Genomic DNA, 21,042 nt, shown 5'->3' with positions numbered 1-21,042 from the left:
TTGAAGACAGAGGCAAAGAATGCATTAAACATCTCTGTCCACAGTTCTGGCAGCTTCAACTCCAGTTGAGCTTTGGCCACGTGAATTTTCTCGCTGTAGTGGTAAGCAGCATCTCTGTATTCCTTCCATGTCATCTGAACTTGCTTCAACTGGCCATATACCTCCCTTTTTTGCCTTTTTTTCCAAGAGTCCCTGCTCAGCCAAGCTGGCCCTCTGCCTCATGTGCTTGACTTCTGACATTTGGGAATTGCCTGCTCCTGTGCCCTTAAGAGGTGATGTTTAAAAAGTGACCAGCCCTGATGGACCCCAGCACCTGCAAAAACTTTTTCCATGGAGACTTTACTCACTAGTTCCCTGAGCAGCCTGAAGTCTTCTCTCCTCATGTCAAGTTGAGATTTTGTTGGGACATTTCCTCCTGTCAGCAGAGATTTTAAACTTGGTCGCTTCATGGTTGCTGTGGCCAAGACAACTGCAAATCTCCAATTTGCTCATGAGATCCTCTCTGTTGACAAGCAGTAGATCAAGGAGGGCATCTTTCTGAGTATTCTCCCTTAGGACCTATTCCATAATGTTTTCATCCAGGTGTTTTAGGAATCTTCTGGCCTGCATTGTACCAGCTGTGTGGTGTTCCCAGTAAACATCTGGCAAGTTGAAGTCTCCCCTAAGGACAAGAGTAGTTGACTTGGAAGGGTCCCTTAGTTCCTCAAAGAATAATTTGTCAGTGTCATCGTCCTGGCTAGGAGGTCTGTATTAGACTTCCATGATGACATCTGTATTATTTGTTTGTCCCTTGATTCTTACCCAGAGGCTCTCAACTGTGCCATTTCCAACTGCAAGCTCCCTATATTCCAGCCCTTCTATTACATACAACACCATCCTCCACCTCCCCCTCTTATGCCCTGCCTATCCCTCCTAAAGAGTCTGTAATCATCCATCAGGGCACTCTAATCACAGGACTCATCCTTCCAGGTTTCACTTATACCACTGATGTCAAATCTCTGTGACTGGGCCAAAGCTTCGAGCTCATCTTATTTGTTCCTCATGCTGCATGCATTGGTATAGAAACATTTCAGGTGTGTTACATTGTAGCCTACACCTCCTGAATATAGTAAAATCAGGCAACCCCAAATCTGGGAATGATTGGCATCTGACTCCAAGGCTTTGGAATGCTGAACACTCATTTTATTAAAACTATATTATTTTACATTATACTACACTATCTCTGTACTACGAAGAATCCTAAAGAATATTCAAGAAAACTTGTGACTGTCTCCTGACAGTCAGGACACAGCTTGGACCTGATTGGCCAAGGAAACAAAACAATCCTCAGCAGAATCCAATTATAAAATTCCTTCAGGTAAATAATCTTTCAATACATTCCACATGTGCACAAACACAGGCGCAGCAAATGGGATAAGATTTTTTTTGATCATTCTTTTCTCTGCTTCTCTCACAGCTTCTCTCTGTTCAGAGGACATGTGAAAATCACACCTGAATCATATTGAGGGATCCCATTTGTGCTTGTTTTCTCAAGTTTTGGCACACTATTCCATTGCTCATCACTGGCAAGCCTGGTTTTGTCCCTTTCCTCCTTCCAAGATAGTTTAAAGCTCTGTCACCAAGCCCCGCTAGCTCCTGTGCTAGAACTGTTTTTCCCTTCTGAGACAGGTGCATTCTATCAGGTGTCAGTAGACCTGGTGTTGACTAGATCATCCCATAGTCAAAAACCCCCAAATTTTTCCAACAACACCAGCCTTGGAGCCATGCATTGACCTAATGGATCTGTCTATTCCTATCAGTGCTATTCCTTGTTACTAGAAGGATCAAGGAAATCACCACCTGTGCTCCTGATCCTTTAACCAATCTTCCCAAGGCCCTGAAGTCTTTTTTGATTGCCCTTGGACTATCTCTTTGTTATTTCATTGCTGCTGGCTTGAACAACCAATAATCAATAATAATCAGTGTCTTACTAGACTGGAGAGTTTTCCAGTAATGTCCCTTACCCAAGCCCCTGGGAGACAGCAGACTTCCTTGTGAGTTGGGTCCAGTCTCAATATCAGGCCCTCCATTCCCCTTAGAAGGGAGTCTCCTATTACAACCACCCTTCTTTTCCTCTTAACAGAGGTCATGATGCAGGGTACAGGTGGTGCTTTTTTAGGATGTCCCTTTATCCCAGAAGGACCTTTGTCCACCTTATCAGTTGACTGGCCTTCTAGTTCCAGAGCCTCATGCCTGTTGTAGAAGATGCCAGTCCTACTTGTTAAATTTTCAGAAGGAAGAGGAACCTTCCTCCTGGTATGGGCAGTGACCTGCTTCCAAACCTTCAACTGACCCTTGACTAATTATTGTGCAGAGTTCTGAGTCCATCTGCTTCTCCACTTCAGTGGAGGTTCAAGAGTCATGAGACTGTAGTGTCTTTGAAAATAACTGGTCAGTCTCCTGCTTGTTTGCTCGAATACTACATAGCCTACTCAGTTCCTCCTGTAGCTCCTTGACCTGGTGACTCAGCTCGTCAACTGCAGCATACTTTCTGCAAAAGGAATGATTGTTGGCTCCAGCCTCGCACAGAGATCAGGCACTCCTATCAACCTGTGATCTGGAGAGCTATGTCTACCATCAGCAGATCTGTCTGTCTGGAGGCCTCTGACATGGCTGGTTCAGTGAGTCCAGCTGCTCCAGGGGAATGAGTGCTGCAGTGTATCAATGCCATAACTGAGGAAGCTTACACTAGTACGCTAATAAGGCTGGGGCTGAAAGGATCTCCTGTGCTCTTTTCACCAGCTACTGAGTCTGTTTGTTGCCTCTGTTGGCTGCTCCCAAATGGTTGGAGAGGAGCCCTTCCTGCACGTCCCACCTGCTTGCCCTGCCTGCACAAACTGCTGTGCCACACCCCTGTTTGCCTGCTCCAGGTCATTCCTGCTCCCATTTAAAACTCCCATGGTGATCCTGTCTCTGCCCCCTCTTCCTCTGATTGGCTGTCATGCACTTCTGGGTCCTGATGGGGCTCTGGGCTGCTGCTCAAGTGTCCCTGAGTTCTGGAACTCCCCTGTTCAGCCTGATCTTAAAATCACCCCTGGACTTACCTCAGTCACTGTAAGCACATGGTGCTTGCTGTACAGGTTTGGGGGAGTGTGATAGAGTCAGTCTGCCAGGTCTCCCCATATTTATATTTCTGCCATCATCCTCCATACCAGAGGGACTTTACCTGCTTGATTTGCTTAATTGCAATGCATTTCACAGTCATGGATACTCTGTGCAATAGTGTCCATGGTTAAGTCTGCCCCTTGATCATGAACCCAGCTATATGTTTGCATCTCTTCCTCGATGTCCCAAGGTGTCATGGGCCCACCAAGCCAGAAGTAATTCACCCTTATGTTGCCAATCCAAATCCACCTGAGCCACTTCAATTCTAGCAGCCTGATCCACCTGCTAGTTGTTCTTATGTTCTTCAGTGGCCAGACTCTTGGGTCTACAGTGGCCGGACTCCTGGTGCATCTACATGATGCACCTTCACAACCAGGTTCTTTCTACATAAGCAGCAGTATCTTGCTGTGGTGCAGCAGCCCAGATGGCTTTATCTCTGCACTGTCAGTTATTCTGCTTCCATTGTTGCAACCACTCCCAGAGGGCATTTGTCACCATCCATGAGTCAGTATAAAGTATTGGCCGTTTTTCTCATTCAGCAATGTCTATGGCCACCTGGATGGCTTTCACCTCTGCAGTGACTCGATTCACCTTCTCCTTCAGCAGTTTTCAGACTTGATGTAGGGGTCTCCATACATCTGCTTTCCATTTCTGATGCTTTTCCACAAGATGGCAGGATCCATCAGTAAACAAGGCATATTGCCTCTCACTTTCTGTTAATTTATTATACAATAGGGCCTCTTAAACATGTATTATCGCCTTCTCTGGTGACATTCCAAAATCTTTGCCTTCTGGCCAGTCCATGATCACTTCTAAACTTCCTGGATCACTGGGGTATGGCATTCGCATTCTTTGAAAAATCTCTTCACCCAGGATTTTTCTCCTGGGAAGCTGAGATGCCTCAGAGAAAAGGAAAACAATTCTTATCTCATTTGCTTCTCCTGTGTTTTGCTCCTTTGGAATGTGTTTGGAGATTGTTTACCCACAGGTGATTGTTTCATTGCATTCTGGTGTGAGTTGTTTTGACTCTTTGGCCAATCAGGGCCAAGCTGTGTCGAGACTCTGGAAAGAGTAACGAATTTTTTATTATTAGCTTTTTAGCATTTAGTAAATATCCTTTCTATATTCTTTAGTATAGTTTAGTATAGTATTCTTTACTATAATACAGTATTATAAAATAATAAATTAGCCTTCTGAGAACATGAAGTCAGATGCATCATTCCTGCCTTCGTTGGGATACTCCCAGCAAATACAGAACTGGGGTTTCATATGTGAGCTTGTGTGATTAGTGCAACCCATTTAGTCCATGTAGCATCTGTTGTATGATGTGTAGAGAAGACCCTCCCTTTGAACATCCAGCCCAGCACTGGCAATCGGGGTGCCAGCAGGAGCTGTGCTTCAGTGCCAATCACCTCCAAAGTGATTTGGATACCTTCATAAGCTGCCAGAATCTCCTTTTCAGTTGGAGTATAGTGGGCTTCAGATTCTCTGTATCCCTAACCCTAAAATAATAGGGGTCGATCTTGAGTCTCTCCTGGTGCCTTCTGCCAGAGGTTCCAGGTAGGGCCATTCTCCCCAGCTGCAGTATAAAGTGACGCTGTTGTCGGAATTGCTGCCCCTTGGGGTTCTGCCCAGTAAGGCTTGGGAAATGCATCTCCAAGTGGTGACCAGGGCAAACGTGAATGCATCCCCTTTGCAAACCTCCTCGAGGAGGCAATCGCCCAATTCCTCCCAAATTCTCAGACTAAGCGCAGTGCCCAGCTCCGCTGGGAACCCGTGATCCCTGGCCCAGGCCAGCAGATCGCAAAGCGCCTCATTCGAGACTGCAATTCCCATGGGAGGAATGAAAGCCCTCAACACAGTCAGAACTTGGTGTTCTTCCCTAGAAGGTTGGTTTCCCATTATAAGGAAAACCCATCCCTCAGCAGGCATCCACTTCAAGAGACAGTCTGCCGTGCTGGGAAAAACCGTCCCCCACTCAGTTCCCAGTCTCTTGGGGCTGATGCCTGTGGCCCGAACGGGACCAGCCTTCTCAGGAAGACACGGGGCACAGTCAGCGTTACCTCACCCAAAAGGGCAAACGGTGTCCGATCGCAGAGGGTCGCTGGGCCGATCCTCTCGGGACGCGTCCCGACTCCTGCGATTCCACTTGGGGTCACCAGACCCCTCCGTGTTCAGCCTCGGCTGGAAACTCGGCCGGACCTTCCAGGGTCCCGTGCGTTCAGCCTAGGCTGCAGTTCACATCAGCGGTCACCAGATGATGCTGTTGAGTCAGAGATGGAAAGAAAGACTTCAGTCTTCAGGTGGATCTGAAGGCTAACTTTTTGAAAGTAGCGGGTCTTTTTATAATGTCACTTGCTAAGGTGATACTTGATTGGTTTCAAAGTAGAAACATCTCACACTATTGGTGTGCTATGAATAGCACACTGTGGAAAACCATAACTATAAACAATGGTTACAGAAAGAGAGATAATAATTGTTTTAATTCTTTCCTCTAAGATTCTCAGGCTCAGCCTGGGAGAAATTATCTCTGTTCTTTCTTCGACTGAACTGAGAATCTCCACATAAAACACATTTTTTACATCTTGCCCTGTTTTGACTGGCCTGAGGGCTACAGCATGCACTATCTCCTGCTTGATTTGTTCAAAGGCTTGTCCTGGCTCAGGGCCCTATTGGAAATCATTCTTCTGGGTCACATGATAGAGAAGGCTGACAAACAGGCTGTAATTTGGGATATGCATACTCCAAAATCCCATAACACCTAAAAAAGCTTGTGTTACTTTCTTGTTAGTTGGTGGAGACATCGCTGTTATCTTGTTAATCATTTCCACTGGGATCTGACAATGTCCAACTTGCCATTTTATTCCTAAAAGCTGGATCTCCTGTGCACGTTCCTTTACCTTACTTTGTTTTATGGCAAAACTCATTTTCACAAGAATTTTGATTATTTTCTTTCCTTTCTCAAAAACTTCTTCTGCTGTGTTGCCCCACTCAATGTCATCAATGTATTGCAGGTGTTCGAGAGCTTCACCCTGTGCAGTCTGGATCAGTCCATGACAAATAGTGGAGCTGTGTCTCCACCCCTGGCACAGTTGATTCCAGGTATACTGGACACCCCTCTAAGTGAAAGGGAACTGTGGCCTGTACTCTGTTGCCAGAGGAATTGATGAAAATATATTAGCAATACCAGTTGTGGTAGCACTGGGCTGCCTTTGACTCCAGCTCAAATTGTAATTCCAACATGTCCAGCACAGCAGCACTCAGAGGCAGCATGACTTCATTTAGGCCACAGTAGTCTATTCTTGGCCTCCATTCTCTGTTAGAGTTTTGCACTGGCCATATGGGGCTGTTAAAGGGTGAGAGGGTCCTGCTGATCACTCCTTGGCTCTCCAGTTCACTAATCAGCTTATGGATGGGAGTTACAGAGTCTTAGTGCCATATAGCTTCTGGTGCACTTTTGTGGTAGCGATCAGCACCTGTTGTTCTTTGGCCTTCAGCAAACCCACAGCAAAAAGGTCCGTGCTTGCTTCCATAGAAAGTTATCCCAGCTGCTTACCTTCCTTACCCTCTTATTTCAAACTGCTAACCCCGTTATCCCAGCATCAGAGTAGCCAGGTGGTAATGTGCTCACTGGGATGATGGCTGAAATATTTTCTCATCTTCTGCAGCTCACTTGGGGATAGGGATGAAGTGGTCTTTTTCTACCTCCTCTTCCTGTTCCTGTGATGGCCCTGCTTTGCCATCCTTGCACTTTACTAAACAAGATGATTTTTTTGTGCATTTCTTCTTGTGTATAGGGGTGACTGATACCAGTGTAGGTTGGTTCTCTGGTTCAGCTGCACTTCCTATTGTTGAAGTCTGGCTGTAGCATCCATCAGTGGGATTTGAACAGTCACAATACTTGTCGCAAGGGTTAAAGTAGCTTGAGTGGCCCCAATGCTTATCACCAGATTTTTAATAGCTGCAGTGCATCTTGCAGCAACAGAAGGAGCTGTAGTGCTCATCACTGGAGTTTTAGTGGCTGCACTGCTTGTCACGGGAATTGAAGTAGCCACAATGCTTGTTGCCAACATTTGTATAGCTACAGTCCCTCTCCTTCTTCCTCAATCTGCGGTGCTTGTCACAGGGGTTGGGGTGACCACAGTTTGTTGCTTAACCCTAAACAAGATGTGAACCAGAAGCAAGCCCATGCTTGTTTCTAGGAAAAGGAACACATTGGATTCAAGGGGATTCAAAGGATAATAAAAATCTTTAAAATTCTGAAATACTACTGTAATCAATATATTCAACCTGGAGGGCCAGAGGGCTTCTGAAGGTAAAAGATAGGAAAAGTTTTAAGATATTCATCCCATATGTTGGATCCCCAAGGAAAAAAGATAAAAGGTGTAATTATTGATCTTCCCCACAAGATATCTCCTGAGTTACAGAGGGGACCCCAATTCTGATTACACATACCAGATTAGGTTCATGACCACTGATTCTTTCATATCAGAAACCACTACTTCACAGGGAACACATACACCAAAACCAGTATGTATTGGTTTTGCACAGCCTGGTTCCTGGTAGCAGGGGGGGGCCCAGAGGTGGCTTCTGTGAGAAGCTGCTAGAAGCTTCCACCATGTCTGGCAGAGCCAAACCCTGATGGCTCTGAAGATGTATTACAGCGACCTGATGAAGGTCTCCAGGGTGAGAGATGGACGAGAATCTTGTTTCATGATCAGAAGGCTGGATTTATTGATATATGATATATAATACATTATAACTATACTAAAAGGAATACGGAGAGAAGTTGCAGAGGCTGCTAAGCTAAGAATAGCATAGAAAAGAATGAATAACAAAGTTCTGTGTCCAGAAGAAAGCAAGGACAAACTCTCCTGTGAGTGGTTAGCAAATCCAAACACTCACAGAAGCCCAATCACCGCTGCACCTGTTACATTCCACACCAGCCGATAACAATTGTTTACATTCTACTTCTGGGGCCTCAGCTTCCCAGAAGATGAACAAATCCCAAAGAAAGGATTTCTATGAAAAAATGTCTGCGACAAAGATGGACATGCTGCTGGCCAAGGCTGGGCCCATTACAGATGGTGGTAACCCCTCTGTGATAACATATTTAAGAAGAAATCAAAACAGAGTTTGGGGTGTATTACCGCGCCTGAGTGGGCGCAGCTGGTGAGAGAGAGACGGTGAATCTTGTTTCTTGAATCAGAAGGCTTGATTTATTAATATAGGATATAATACATTATAGTTATACTAAAAAGAATATAGGAGAGAGGTTTCGCAGAGCTGCTAGGCTAGCTAAGAAGAGATAGAAAAGAATCCACAACAAAGCTGTGGCCAAGGACTCAGTCCCCGGGCTTGCACTGGTGATTGGCCCTTAATTATAAACATAAAACATGAACCAATCACCAATCAAAGTAGGTGCCCCTGTTGCATTCCCCAGCAGCTGATAATAATTGTTTACCTTGCCTTCGGGGGCCTCTGGCCTCCCGAAGACGCAGAAATCTGAAAGAAAGGATTTCTGTGGAGAAATGTCTGTGACAGGGGTGCAGTTTTAATTCCAGCTAGAGAGGAGTAGGAGTGAGAATATGAAAACATGCAGACACCAAGGTCAGTGAAGGGGAGGAGGAGGTGCTCCAGGTACCAGAAATGAGATTCCTCTGCAGGCTGTGGTGAGGACCATGGTGGTGTCCCCCTTCAGCCCATGGGGATCCACAAGGGATGCAGAGATCCACCTGTAGCCCATGGAGGAGCCCACACCAGAGCAGGTGGATGTCTAGAGGAGGCTGTGGTCCTGTGGGAGACCTGTGGAAAGAGAGGCCCTGCTCCCATGCTGGAGCAGCCTGTCCTTGAAGGACTGCACCCCGTGGAAGAGTGACCTATGCTGTAGCAGTTCGAGGGGTACTGCTGTCCGTGGGAGGGACTCACACTGCAGCAGTTCGCAGAGAGCTGCTGCTTGCAAGAGTGAGCCACATCAGAGAAGTTTGCAGAGAACTGTCTCCTGTGAGAGGGACCCCGCAGTGCAGCAGGGGGAGGACTCCTCTCCCTAAGCAGCAGGAGACGCTACGGGTGATAAACTGACCATAACCCCCATTCCCTGCCTCCTTGAACTGCTGGGGTAGGAGGTAGAACTGGGAAGGAGGGAGGGATGGGGGGAAGGTGCTTTTAAGGGTTCATTTCACTTCTCATTATTCTGCTCTGATTTTGTTAGCAATAAATTTACTTTAGATCTCTAAAGTGAGCCTGTTTTGCCCTTGATGGTATTTAGTGAGCAATCTCTCCTGATCCTTAATTCATGAGCCCTTCATTATATTTTCTCCTCTCTGTACAGCTGCAGTGAGGGGTGAGCAAGCAGCTGTCATGGGTGCCTGGCATCCAGCCAGGGTCAAATGTGCCCATGAGTAAAAGCCCAGGAACTCTAAGAGCAATTGAAAAGACACTGTGATCAGCAACTACTTAACTAATAGAATAAATACTTATAACAAATTTGTTTTAACAGGCTCTGGTTAAGATCTGTTATTTTAATCCTTTGTGCCTTATATTGGGTGCCAAAAAAGACTGTTGTGGTTTAACTCCACTTAGCAACTTATAACCACGCAGCCATTCACTCACACCCCCTCCACACCCATCTTCCCCCAAGTTGGGAGGAGAATTGAAAAGAAAAGGTAAATCTCATGGGATGAGATAAGAACAATTTAATAATCTAAACAAATTATTATTGTTGTTGTTGTTGTTGTTATTAAACTAATAATACTACTGATAATAATATTTGTAATTATGGGGGGGGGGGGAGAGGGAGAGAGAGAGAGAGTAACAGAACCCAAAAGAAACAAGTGATGCACAGTAGAGTTGCTCATCACTCAGTGACCAATGCCCAGCCTGTCCTCAAGCAGTGATCAGCAGCTCTTGGCCAAGCCTCCCATCTCCAGTTTATATACTGGGCATGATGTTCTATGGTGTGGGATATCCCTTTGGCCAGTTTAGGTCAGCTGTCCCAGCTATGCTCACTCCCAGCTTCTTGTGCAGGTCCTCACTAGCAGAGCATGGGACACTGAAAAGCCCTTGTCTCAGGGTAAGCACTGCTCAGCAACACCCAAAACATGAGTGTATTATCACCATTATTCTCATACTGACTCCAAAACACAGCATTGTGTCAGCTACTGAAAAGAAAATGAGCTCTTATCCCAGATGAAATCAGGACAAATAATCTACCTTTAGAATCCCTTGCTTTCTGTATAGGATTCCTTCTCCAGACATCTGGGTTAAGGACTTTGGACTAGAGGAAAATGTCCATCTCTTTGCTTTTCCTACTGTCTCATCCCTTTGTGAATTTGCTTTACTGTGAACTTTATTAATGCTCCATTTTCTTAATGACAGTAATGATTTAAGTTTGTGCTTAATTGATTGTTCGAAGTGTCACCAAATTACCAAAAATGGTTGAATAAGACCCCCTAACACCAATTTAGTGTTAAAGATGGCATCATTTATTCAAGCACCTGGAGTGATACAGGAGATAACATCCCGGTTTCTACAAGTGTGTTGGTAATATACAGTTATTACATGCATATTATAATTTGACCATTACCATAAAATCCTTCCCATGTTTCCCAAGTTCCTAAACTCAGTCCTTGTTTTGGCTGTAGCTGGATTTCTGAGCCAGATGTCTCTTCTTTATCTTCCAATGTCCTTGCTTGGAGAGCAGTTTCTGCAGGCCTTGTTTCTCTGCTAAACACTCACAGTCACAGTAGAAATTGAAATAACCTTTTTGGTATAAAAATGAGTTGTCAGGGGAGTACAATGGAGATATCTAAAGAATAGAAGAATATAATAGAATTAAAGAATGGTTTGGGTTGGACAAGACCACAAAGATCATCTGGTTCCAACCCCTCTGCCATGGGCAGAAACACCTTCCACTAGACCAGGTTGCTCAATGCTCCATCCAGCCTGGCCTTGAATGCTTCCAGGGATGGGACATCCACAGCTTCTCTCAGCAACCTATGCCAGGGCCTCACCACTCTCACAATAAAAAAATTCTTCCTAATCTCCAATCTAACCTTTCCCTCTTTCAGTTTAAAGCCATTCCCCTTGTCCTGTCACTACATGTCCTTGTATAGTCTTTCTCCATCTCTCTAGTAGGCTTCCTTCAGGTATTGTAAGGCTTCTGTAAGGTCACCCTGGATCCTTGTCCTCTCCAGGCTGAACAATCCCAAGTCTTCCAGCCTTTCCACATAGGACAGATGTATTACCGTGCCTGAGTGGGCGCAGCTGGTGAGAGAGAGACGGTGAATCTTGTATCTTGAATCAGAAGGCTTGATTTATTAATATATTATATATAATACATTATTACTATACTAAATAGAATATAGAGAGAGGTTTGCAGAGCTGCTAGCTAACATAAGAATAGAGATAGAAAAGAATCTACAACAAAGTTGTGCTCAAGGACTCAGTCCCCTAGCTTGCACTGGTGATTGGCCCTTAATTATAAACATAGAAAATGAGCCAATCAAGGTGTTCCTGTTGCATTCCCCAGCAGCTGATAATAATTGTTTACCTTGCCTTCGGGGGCCTCTGGCCTCCCGAAGACGCAGAAATCTGAAAGAAAGGATTTCTGTGGAGAAATGTCTGCGACACAGATGCACCATCCCTCTAATTAACTTGGTGGCCTCCTCTGGACTTGCTCCAACAGACCCATGTCCTTCCTGTTCTGTGGCTTCCAGAGCTGGATGCAGTACTCCAGGAGGGGTCTTAACAGAGCAAAGGGGCAGAATCCCCTCCCTCAACCTGCTGGCCACGCTGCTTTGAATGCAGAACAGGATATGATTGGCTTTCTAGGCTGCAAGTGCACATTGCCAGATCATGTCCAGCCTCTCATCCACCAGCACCATCAAGTCTTTCTTGGCAGGACTGCTCTCAATCCGTTCATCCCCCAGCCTGTATTGATACTGGGATGTGCCCTGACTCAGGTGCAGCACGAGCACTTGGTCTTTTTAAACCTCATGAGGTTCTCATGAGCTGACTTCTTGACTTGTCCAGGTCCCTCTGGATGGCATCCTGTCCTTCAGGTGTGTCAACAGCACCACTCAGTTTGGTGTCATCTGCAAACTCGGTGAGGGTGCACTCAATCCTACTATGTCATTGACAGAGATGTTGAATAGCCCTGGTCCCAAAATGGACCCTGAGGGACACCACTTGTCACTGATGTCCATTGGGACTGAACTGTTGACCAATACCCTCTCAGTGTGACTGTCTAACCAATTCCTATCCATCCCTCTCCAATTTAGCGAGAAGGATCTTGTGGGGGACCGTGTCAAAGGCTTTACACAAGTCCAGATAAATGACATCCGTAGCCCTTCCCTTGTCCACTGATGGAGTCACTCCATTGTAGAAGGCCACAGGTTGGTGAGGGAGGTTTTGCCCTTTGGAGCTGTGCTGGCTGTTCCGAATCACCTCCCTCTCCTTCATGTGCCTTAGCAGAGTTTCTAGGAAAATCTGTTCCAGGATCTTCCTATGCACAGAGGTGAGACTGACAGGTCAGTAGTTTCCAGGGTCTTCCTTTGAACCCTTTTTAAAGATGGGTACAATATTTCCCTTTTTCAGTCTCCATGGACTTCACCTGACAGCCATGACTTTTCAAATATCATGGAGAGATGCTTGGCAACTACATCAGACAGGTCTCTCAGGAGAATATATTACAGCTGTGTTTAGATTGCACCTTTAGGGTCGTTTGATGGTGGTGACAGCTGGGGGAGGGACTGTATTTTAAGCATATTTATTTTGAGCATTTTCATTTTGATAATTTTATTGTTTGATTTGAGGAAACATTTGTGGATTAGTAGCTCTATTACAGTTGAGCTTCAAGTGGTCTTGGCAAGGATTATTCAAGCATATATGAACTCTGAAGATGTGTACCAACTGATTAACTGTAAGCTTACAATATAAGAATTGCTATTTAGTATTTTTTACCCTGCTGTGTGAAGTAATTAAGTATTGAATCCTTGTAGGTTTGTGTTCCAATAGTGAGGTTGGTCCAGTACTCACTGGTCTCTTCATACTATCTAGGTGTAAAAATATTGCTACCTGCCTAGACTTCCTTGTTAGCATATAAGTTGGCATAGCTGTTCTTTCAGATGCTGTAATGGGTTTGCATGGCCATGTTTTAGTAGCGAGTGGGGTTACAGGGGTGACTTCTTTGACCCTCATGTCTGACAGAGCCCATGCCAAGTGGCTCCAAGATGGACCTGCTGCTGGCCAGTGCTGAGTCAATCAGTGATGGTAGTAATGCCTCTGGAGTAACATTTAAGAAGGAAAAGAGTTATGGCACAGATGTAATTGCAGTCAGAGAAGAGCGGAGTGAGAATATGTAAGAGAAACAACTCTGCAGACACCAAGGTCAGTGCAGAAGGAGGGGGCGGAAGTGCTCCAGGCACTGGACCTGAGATTCCCCTGCAGCCCATAGTGTTAGGGTCTGGTTATTAAAATTATTTAGGTCTTCCTCAGTCCAAATTAAGGTGCAAATGAAACCATATGCCAGTGACAATAGTATGGATTTTATTTGATAGTAAATATGAGGGAAAGAAAAGGGAAGAGAAAGAAATAGGGAAAGAGGAGCTTGGGGGGTGAGGGGGGGGGAAGAGTAAGGTGGAGACAGACTAAGTAGAAAGTATCACCACTCCATAAATCCTGATGGCATCCTGTTGATCCTCTTCTTCTGGTCTTCTTGAGGGTGAAGGTCCCCCTGAAAAGCATAGAATCCAATGGGTTAATATACACTCGGGCCAGGTGGCAATGTCCAGGTACTTCCCCTGGAGGGGGGAACAGTTTCTTGCAGCAGACTGGATTTGTTGCATCATATGCAATCCTGTGGTGCAAAGCCTCTGGGTAGTGCTTTGAGATGTCTTTGATGGATTATGACACCCCCTCAGCTGCCTCTCACGTGAATGTTCCGTGGATGTGGCCTGTGGGGTTGGGGGTTCCACAGCTGGGCCAGTTTGTGTAAGGGAGGGTGGGTATTCACTGACTCTGACCAGAGGTTACACCCACACACCTGAAACCTTCCCCCTCTTTGTTTCAGGGGGAGGCTGTGTAAACCTGGCTTCTGTGGGCTGTGGTCTCCCCCACCCCAAACCCAGCCAGAGGTGACAGCATGGCTGCTGGGTTTGGCTCTCATTCTTTTCCTAGTTTATTTGTTTCCTTCTCCCTGGGCCTGAGATGACTGAAGAATGGGTTTCTAATCATCAGTTTGACTTTCAGTCTCAAGTCCCAGTCAGACATCTTTTAGGCAGGGGTGGGCTTCTTCATACAGTTTTGCTATAATGGGCAAAACTTTATATCAGCATTTGAGACATGAACTATTTCAGTCTCTGACACATAGTGCAGACCATGGAGGACGCCCATGCTGGAGCAGGTTTGTTGGCAGGACTTGTGATCCCATGGAGGATCCACACTGGAGCAGTTTGTGAAGGGCTGAAGCCTATGGGAAGGACTCGTGCTGGAGAAGTTTGTGGAGGACTGCCTCCTGTAGGAGGGACTCCATGCTGGAGCAGGGGAAGGACTCCTTTACCTGAGGAGGAAACAGTGGCAGAAACATGTGATGAACTGATCATAACCCTCATGCTCCATCTCCCTGCCCTGCTGTGGGGGGAAGGAGATAGAGAATCAGGAATAAAGTTAAGCCTGGGAAGGAGGAAGGTGTTTTTTAGGATTTGTTTTACTTTTCATTATCCTGCTCTGGTTCTGACTGTTAATACATTCAACTCATTTCCCTAAGTCGAGTCTGTTTTGCCTATGATGGTAATCAGTGGGTGGTCTCTCCCCATCCTTAACTCATGAATCTTTTGTTATATTTTCTCTCCCTTGTCCAGTTGAGGAGGGGAGTGATAGAGTGGCTTTGGTGGGTACCTGGCATCTAGACAGGGCCAAATCACCACAGATGCATATGTATTTTTGCTGTTCAAGCACTGACAACCTCATGAGCCAATCACAAATAAGATCTCTGGAGTTCTGAGAGGAGGATGAGCAACTACATCAAAATAGATCAGGGAAGAAGTAATGCAGCATTTGTAGTCTTTAGCATCTGATGTTACCCAAAGAAAAGCTGATACCTTTTGATCAAGATGGAAGCAAACTGATTAATCCCATTCTCAGAAGTCACCTCACTGAGGATGATAAAGATGTCAATAGAGTCTATTATAGGACTGTGATTGGAGATGAAATGATAACTACACATTGTTGTATCCTTACTTAGGTTTTCTTTTTTTTAAACACTGAAATGACTAACATTGTGAAACTTCTTTGTGCTGTGTGGTAGAGGTTTTAAAAAACCTTGTGCCAACACTGAAATATGGATTCAAGTTCAAAAATACAGTTGCATATGTTTAGGACTCACAAACTTACCAGGAAATAAATGCATCTATTTAGGAGGTTTCTGTGTAATATTGTTCTGTATTCTTGTATATTTAATAACAATTTGAACATTTTATTTCAAAAAAAGAGGATATATGGTGATTAGCTCAATGAAAAAGCTTAGGAAAGTTTTTTTTCATCACTTTTCATTTGGGAGATTATTAGTTGAGGCAAAATGGACTCATAGTCAGTCCTAGTTTATAAGCAGCTTTCCCCATTCCTGTCACCTAATTAGCTTTTCCTGGCATTACTGTATGTGTTAAAAATGGAAGTGACTCTTTCGGCCATCCTCTCTGCTGGATCTGAATCAGCCAACCCCTACAGCTGATCACTGGATGACCTGCCATAGTGTGTAAGCTGTTAGTAGGTATCTGTCTTAGAATTTTTGTCCTGAACATGGGCCTTCTGCCCTGTGCACAGCACCAATTCACACACCGAGGACGAGGTACTTCTATTTATTTGTTGTAGTAGGCACAAAGTAGGGAGCTGGGTGGTAACCCACAAAAGGTTGGCTCCCCAATCATCAAAGCTTTATGTTATTTATACATTTTTAGCAAACAGTGGCATTAATGTTCATTGTCTACAAGCTACCCAGTTCTTTTATTAATTAGTATTCGACCATCTATTAGTTAATGGTTCTCTTGCTTCTCATGCTATTTAGTCCATATGCTCAATCTTCCTCTTCTTTTGGGTCTGTGGGTTTCTTGGGTCAGTGGTCTGTGAGTCAGTGGTCACAATCTCCCTCTGCCAGAATTACCTTTTACCTAGTCAGAGCTGATTTCAACACAGTTGCTGAGCTGGCTTTATTAGTTTCTTCCTTTTCTTGGGAGTTCTGCCAAATATCCTTATGGCCTGTAAATTCTGCATTCTTTGTGTCCACTATCGGGGATACATCCTTCTCCCCAAGCTTTGGTAACCTCCCCCTAGGTCTGAGATCAGTGAAGCATGTCAAGCCCTAAACCTCACCAAGGCAATTCTACCAACAAGTAATTTATATTTCTAACACCTGGACATCAGCATGTGCCCTTAATGTTTTGTGTAAGCATAGTAAAGTAATGAACACATAATTTAGTAATGAGTTATCATTTTATTGAATGACAGTTTCCAGTGTTCATACCTTTGTATCATAATAAAGAGGGAGTGACTTGAGATGGATACTCTACTGGAGGTCAAGATTTGTACAGTTTTTAGTAAACTTAGAGCAGAACCTGCCCTGCAGTGTTTGGACATGATTATTACCTTAACTGGAATTACTTTGTGCTTGATGTCTCACATCTGAGCCATTCATGATAGCAGGAAGGGGCAACCTGCCTTTGCATTTCAAAGCCCTTCAAATAACCTTTGTGATTAAATGTGCTTCCTCTTTTTATGCTTGACAGCTCTTAATAAAACAAGAAATTTCTTGACTCCTTAGTTCTTTGAGAAGAGTAAAATGAGAAAAAAGGGTGTGAAACCTGTGAAGATATATGAGATCTCATTTCCTTTATTCCTCTGATTCACTTAGGCATTCTGATAACAACCATTGCTTCAAAAGGGGAATTGCAGAATTGGCCTGACCTCTTACCAAAGCTTTGCAGACTGTTGGATTCTGAAGATTACAATACCTGTGAGGTAAGGAGGCTTATTTTGAAATGTATTATCATGTAAATTTGATTATTTTTTGCCTTTCTTCATAGATACTATATATATGTATAGTACTTTGTGTGGGTATGTATGCACATATATAATCTTTTTTTTCCAGTATTCATGAAGGAAAATAAAGAAATACCAACTCAACTGTTTTAAGCTATGAGGAGAAAAATCTTGTCTGATTTTTTAAAAAATCTTGCTTTTAAGCATTTTTAAAAATATGATTAAATAAATGAATGTTAAAATTAAAATTACCACTTAGTTATTATAGACTCATCCAGCTTGAGATCTTACAGATGACAATATAAATTGCTTAAATAAAAAGTCCTTAAGGCTATTTTAATTTAACTCCATATTTAGTTAGCTACATTTACTTAGTTAATGAGCTACATTTACTGCGGTCTTTTGCTAAAATTACCCGTTCTGTAAAAACCCTGAAATGTTGCTTTCTTCAAAATGTAAAGTAACAGATTTTCTTTTGCTTTGTTTTTTTTTTTTTTGGTTTTTTTTTTTTTTTTGGTTGCTGTTTGTTTGTTTGTTTGATTTTGTTTCTAAACAGGGTGCATTTGGTGCTCTTCAGAAGATATGCGAAGATTCTGCTGAAATTTTAGATAGTGATGTATTGGACCGACCACTCAATATCATGATACCTAAATTCTTGCAGTTCTTCAAACACAGCAGTGCAAAAATAAGGTAGGTTTAGGAGTTATACTAAAGTTATCTGTTAAAAATTTATTTACATGAGCAGCAAGGTTGATATTTTGTAGATCAGTTTAAAACATACTTTGTTTTTAAAATGATCCTGCATATGCAAATGTGAGAAGGCACAGCAATTTCATGCATTGGTCATTTCCATGCTTATCTGTTCAGTTATTAGATCAGCCTCACCTCTTTATACATCTTCCAAATCAAAAATCTGTCTGACTTTGAAAATCAAATTATTTTTTAAGAATTTGCATATTATTATGAAAGTTTCAATGCTGTGGTTAAAATTTCAAATTCTGATTAGAAAGAACTATCTTGCATTTGTTTTGTTATGACTCCAGCAATGAAAGAGTAAAAAATCATTTGCTGATAAATGGTTTCTGAGTTCTTGCAGAAAAGTATTTTTTTGCTTCAACTCCACGAAAACTTATAAAGCTCTTTATCTTTCAGATATATCAAATTAAATCAGTTCAACATCCTTTTACTTTAATACAGTATTAATGTCTCCAAAGTAACAGAAATATAGGAAAAAATTCCAAAATTAATTTGTTATTGCTAATATTTATCAACAAGAACAGTAGCTTTTACCCTGTGTAGGGGTTTTGGTTCACCAATTTAAGATTTCCCCAAGTTTAAGATTTCTTGGCTCAATGCACCAGAGAGTGTGGCAGGTTTTGGTGCTGGCTAATCACCAGTGCACTCACTTCCTGCTGTGAGATAGGATTAGGAGAAAGGCAAAGCAGGCTCAAAACTTTAAGAGGGTAAAAAGAAAATTTTATTAACAGTAACTGAAAGGAAAAAACGTAGTAGGAATCAAACCCTTCAGAACACTTCTCCTCTCCCCACAACCTTTTCTTCCCACTGACAATGTAAAGAAACAAAACCTAAAATTTCCAATCAGTTTGCCACCTCTAAAATAGTCTTTCTTCAGTTCACTTAGGGAGAGAAGTCCCTCTTGTTAATGTTATGGAGACTTCTCCACAAGAGGAAAAAACAGTCCTCTCGTGGCTCTCAATTTCCATGACTAGCGACCACCCTGGGAAATCTGCAGTCATGAAGTCCCTCCCATTTTCCACAAGCCTTCCCACAGTTTGTCTATGGGCCATGTCAACTTATGGGGTATTGTTTTAAAGATGAGCTATTCAAAGGCAAAAGTTCTCATTATGTATTTCTAAAATCATCTTAATCCCTGGGAACAGAGATCATCTTCTCCTGGGGACACAGGATGACTCTTCTCTCTTTCTCTGTTCAAACTTCTCATGGGATCACAGCTATTTTAACATCTGTTTACTTTAACATGGAGGCCTTTGCTCAATATCAAACTGAACCCTTCATCTCCCCATAGTTTCCTGCATTATAAGGAAAAAGAGTCCTTTCTGCATAGCTTACAAGAGGATTTCAACCCCAAAATCAAGGCATCTCCTCATCCCTCCCATCTGGGACTTGACTTGTTTTTCACTGACCTCGATGTCTTCATGTTGTTCCTTTACATGCTTGCATCTTTTTCCTTTCTCTCACTTGAGGGAGGATTGAAGCACTGAAAGGGTTAACAGCCTGGGCCCTGCAAATGATCATCTGACCTGCCAGTAACTGGTGGCAGGAGCTGCAGCTGTGTCAGGATCGGCTGCATGGTTGGTCTTTGGTTTTCTCTGACTTCAATTCCAGCTGCAGGGCTGCCTCTGGTCTCAGCTGTGCTGGGGGGAGGGGACCTGACAGCAAGATCTTAACAGCCGAGGCCAGCCCTGCTCCAGCCAGGGCTCCACAGCCTCGCCCCGCTTCCTGCCTAGCAGCTGCTGGGGCCTGGCTTGGCCAGAACGGGTCTCGGAGTCCCCTGGACCGCCCCCCCCTTCCCCCGGAGAGGGGCCCGGCCCCCTGCGGGTGGGGGGGGGAGGGGCGGCGGGCCCTGTTACCTGTCCCCAAGCCGGAAGCAAAAGAAGTCGTTCCTGGGTTTCTTTCATCTTTAACTTTTTTTTTTTCACAGAGGCATGTCCAGCTTTCTAGTGGTTGGAAGCTTTACATCACTTCCATAAATGTCTCTCATGTCAAACCATGACACCCTGAAACGAGTCAGCAATGTGCCCTTGCCACAAAGAAGCTGAATCATCCTGGGCTGGAGTGTTGCCAGCATGGGAGGTGATCCTTCCCCTCGCCCTCCAGATGAGGCCACACCTGAAGTACTGTGCCCAGTTCTGGGTTCCCCAGTACAAGAGAGACATGGATCTAGTAAAGGGCCGCAATGATGATAAAGGGACTGGAGCATCTCTCCTATAAGGAAAGACTGAGAAAGCTGGGACTGTTTAGCCTGGAGAAGAGGAGGTTCAGGGGTGACATTATCCCTGTATATAAATACCCAAAGGGAGGGTGCAAAGAAGACAGAGCCAGGTTCTTTTCAGTTGTGTCCAGTGACAGGACATGTGGCAGTGGGCACAGACTGAGACACAGGAAGTTCCCTCTGAATAGTGGGAAGCACTTTTTTTACTGTGAGGGTGACCAAGAACTGGTACAGGTTACCCAGAGAGGTGGTAGAGTCCCCATCATTGGAGATATTCAAAAGCCATCTGTAAGGCCCCAGAAAACTTGCTCGATGAGACTCTTAAAAGGGCTTATGGTTGTTCATGTACTCTGAGTTTGACACACTGGAGAAATACTGACAAGATATTAACAAGGGGTCAAAACAACAAAAAAAAAATTACTGTCAACTTTGTAAAATCAGAGAATTTTGGCAAAAGTTTAGAGTAGCATTCAGTCAACATAAAACACTTCTCAAAGCATTAACTTAGCCTATCCAACTTTAAATTACTCAAAATTCCAAGAAGAGGGAATTAGAAGAAGGAGAGAGACAAAAAAAAGATATAGAAAAGAACAAATATAGCTACCACTCCTGGTTCCAGTTCCACAATGTTCAGCTGATAGAAATTCCAAGAAGTAGGGTCAAAACATGCTCACCGCATGTCCTTGGTTAAATACCCTTAGGCTTTCCTGGGTCCTTCCCCCAGGTGGGACTTCCAGTCATCTGACCACTCTGGTATCAAAACAGGCTGACCCCTGTGGCAGGGAGGAATGATGAGGAGGACTCCATCTTATCAGGAGGCTAATTAATTGCTTTATTATACTATATTATTCTATACTATATTACATCTATATTACATTACATCTAAACTG

At 43.9% G+C, this 21,042-nt stretch overlaps 1 protein-coding gene across 1 annotated transcript in view; it reads left to right on the top strand.

Moving 5' to 3' along the window:
- The window catches only part of LOC132086122 (transportin-1-like), a 157,583-nt gene that overhangs the window by 59,513 nt on the left and 77,028 nt on the right, over window positions 1–21,042 (top strand). Inside the window, exons 6-7 of the mRNA XM_059491581.1 lie at window positions 17,051–17,157; window positions 17,735–17,868. Of these exons, the coding sequence (XP_059347564.1) occupies window positions 17,051–17,157; window positions 17,735–17,868 (241 nt within the window). The remainder of the gene's footprint in view (window positions 1–17,050; window positions 17,158–17,734; window positions 17,869–21,042) is intronic.

Source organism: Ammospiza nelsoni, chromosome W, assembly GCF_027579445.1.
Source record: "Ammospiza nelsoni isolate bAmmNel1 chromosome W, bAmmNel1.pri, whole genome shotgun sequence".
Lineage (NCBI taxonomy): Eukaryota > Metazoa > Chordata > Aves > Passeriformes > Passerellidae > Ammospiza > Ammospiza nelsoni.
This window is presented reverse-complemented; position numbering and strand designations above follow the sequence as displayed.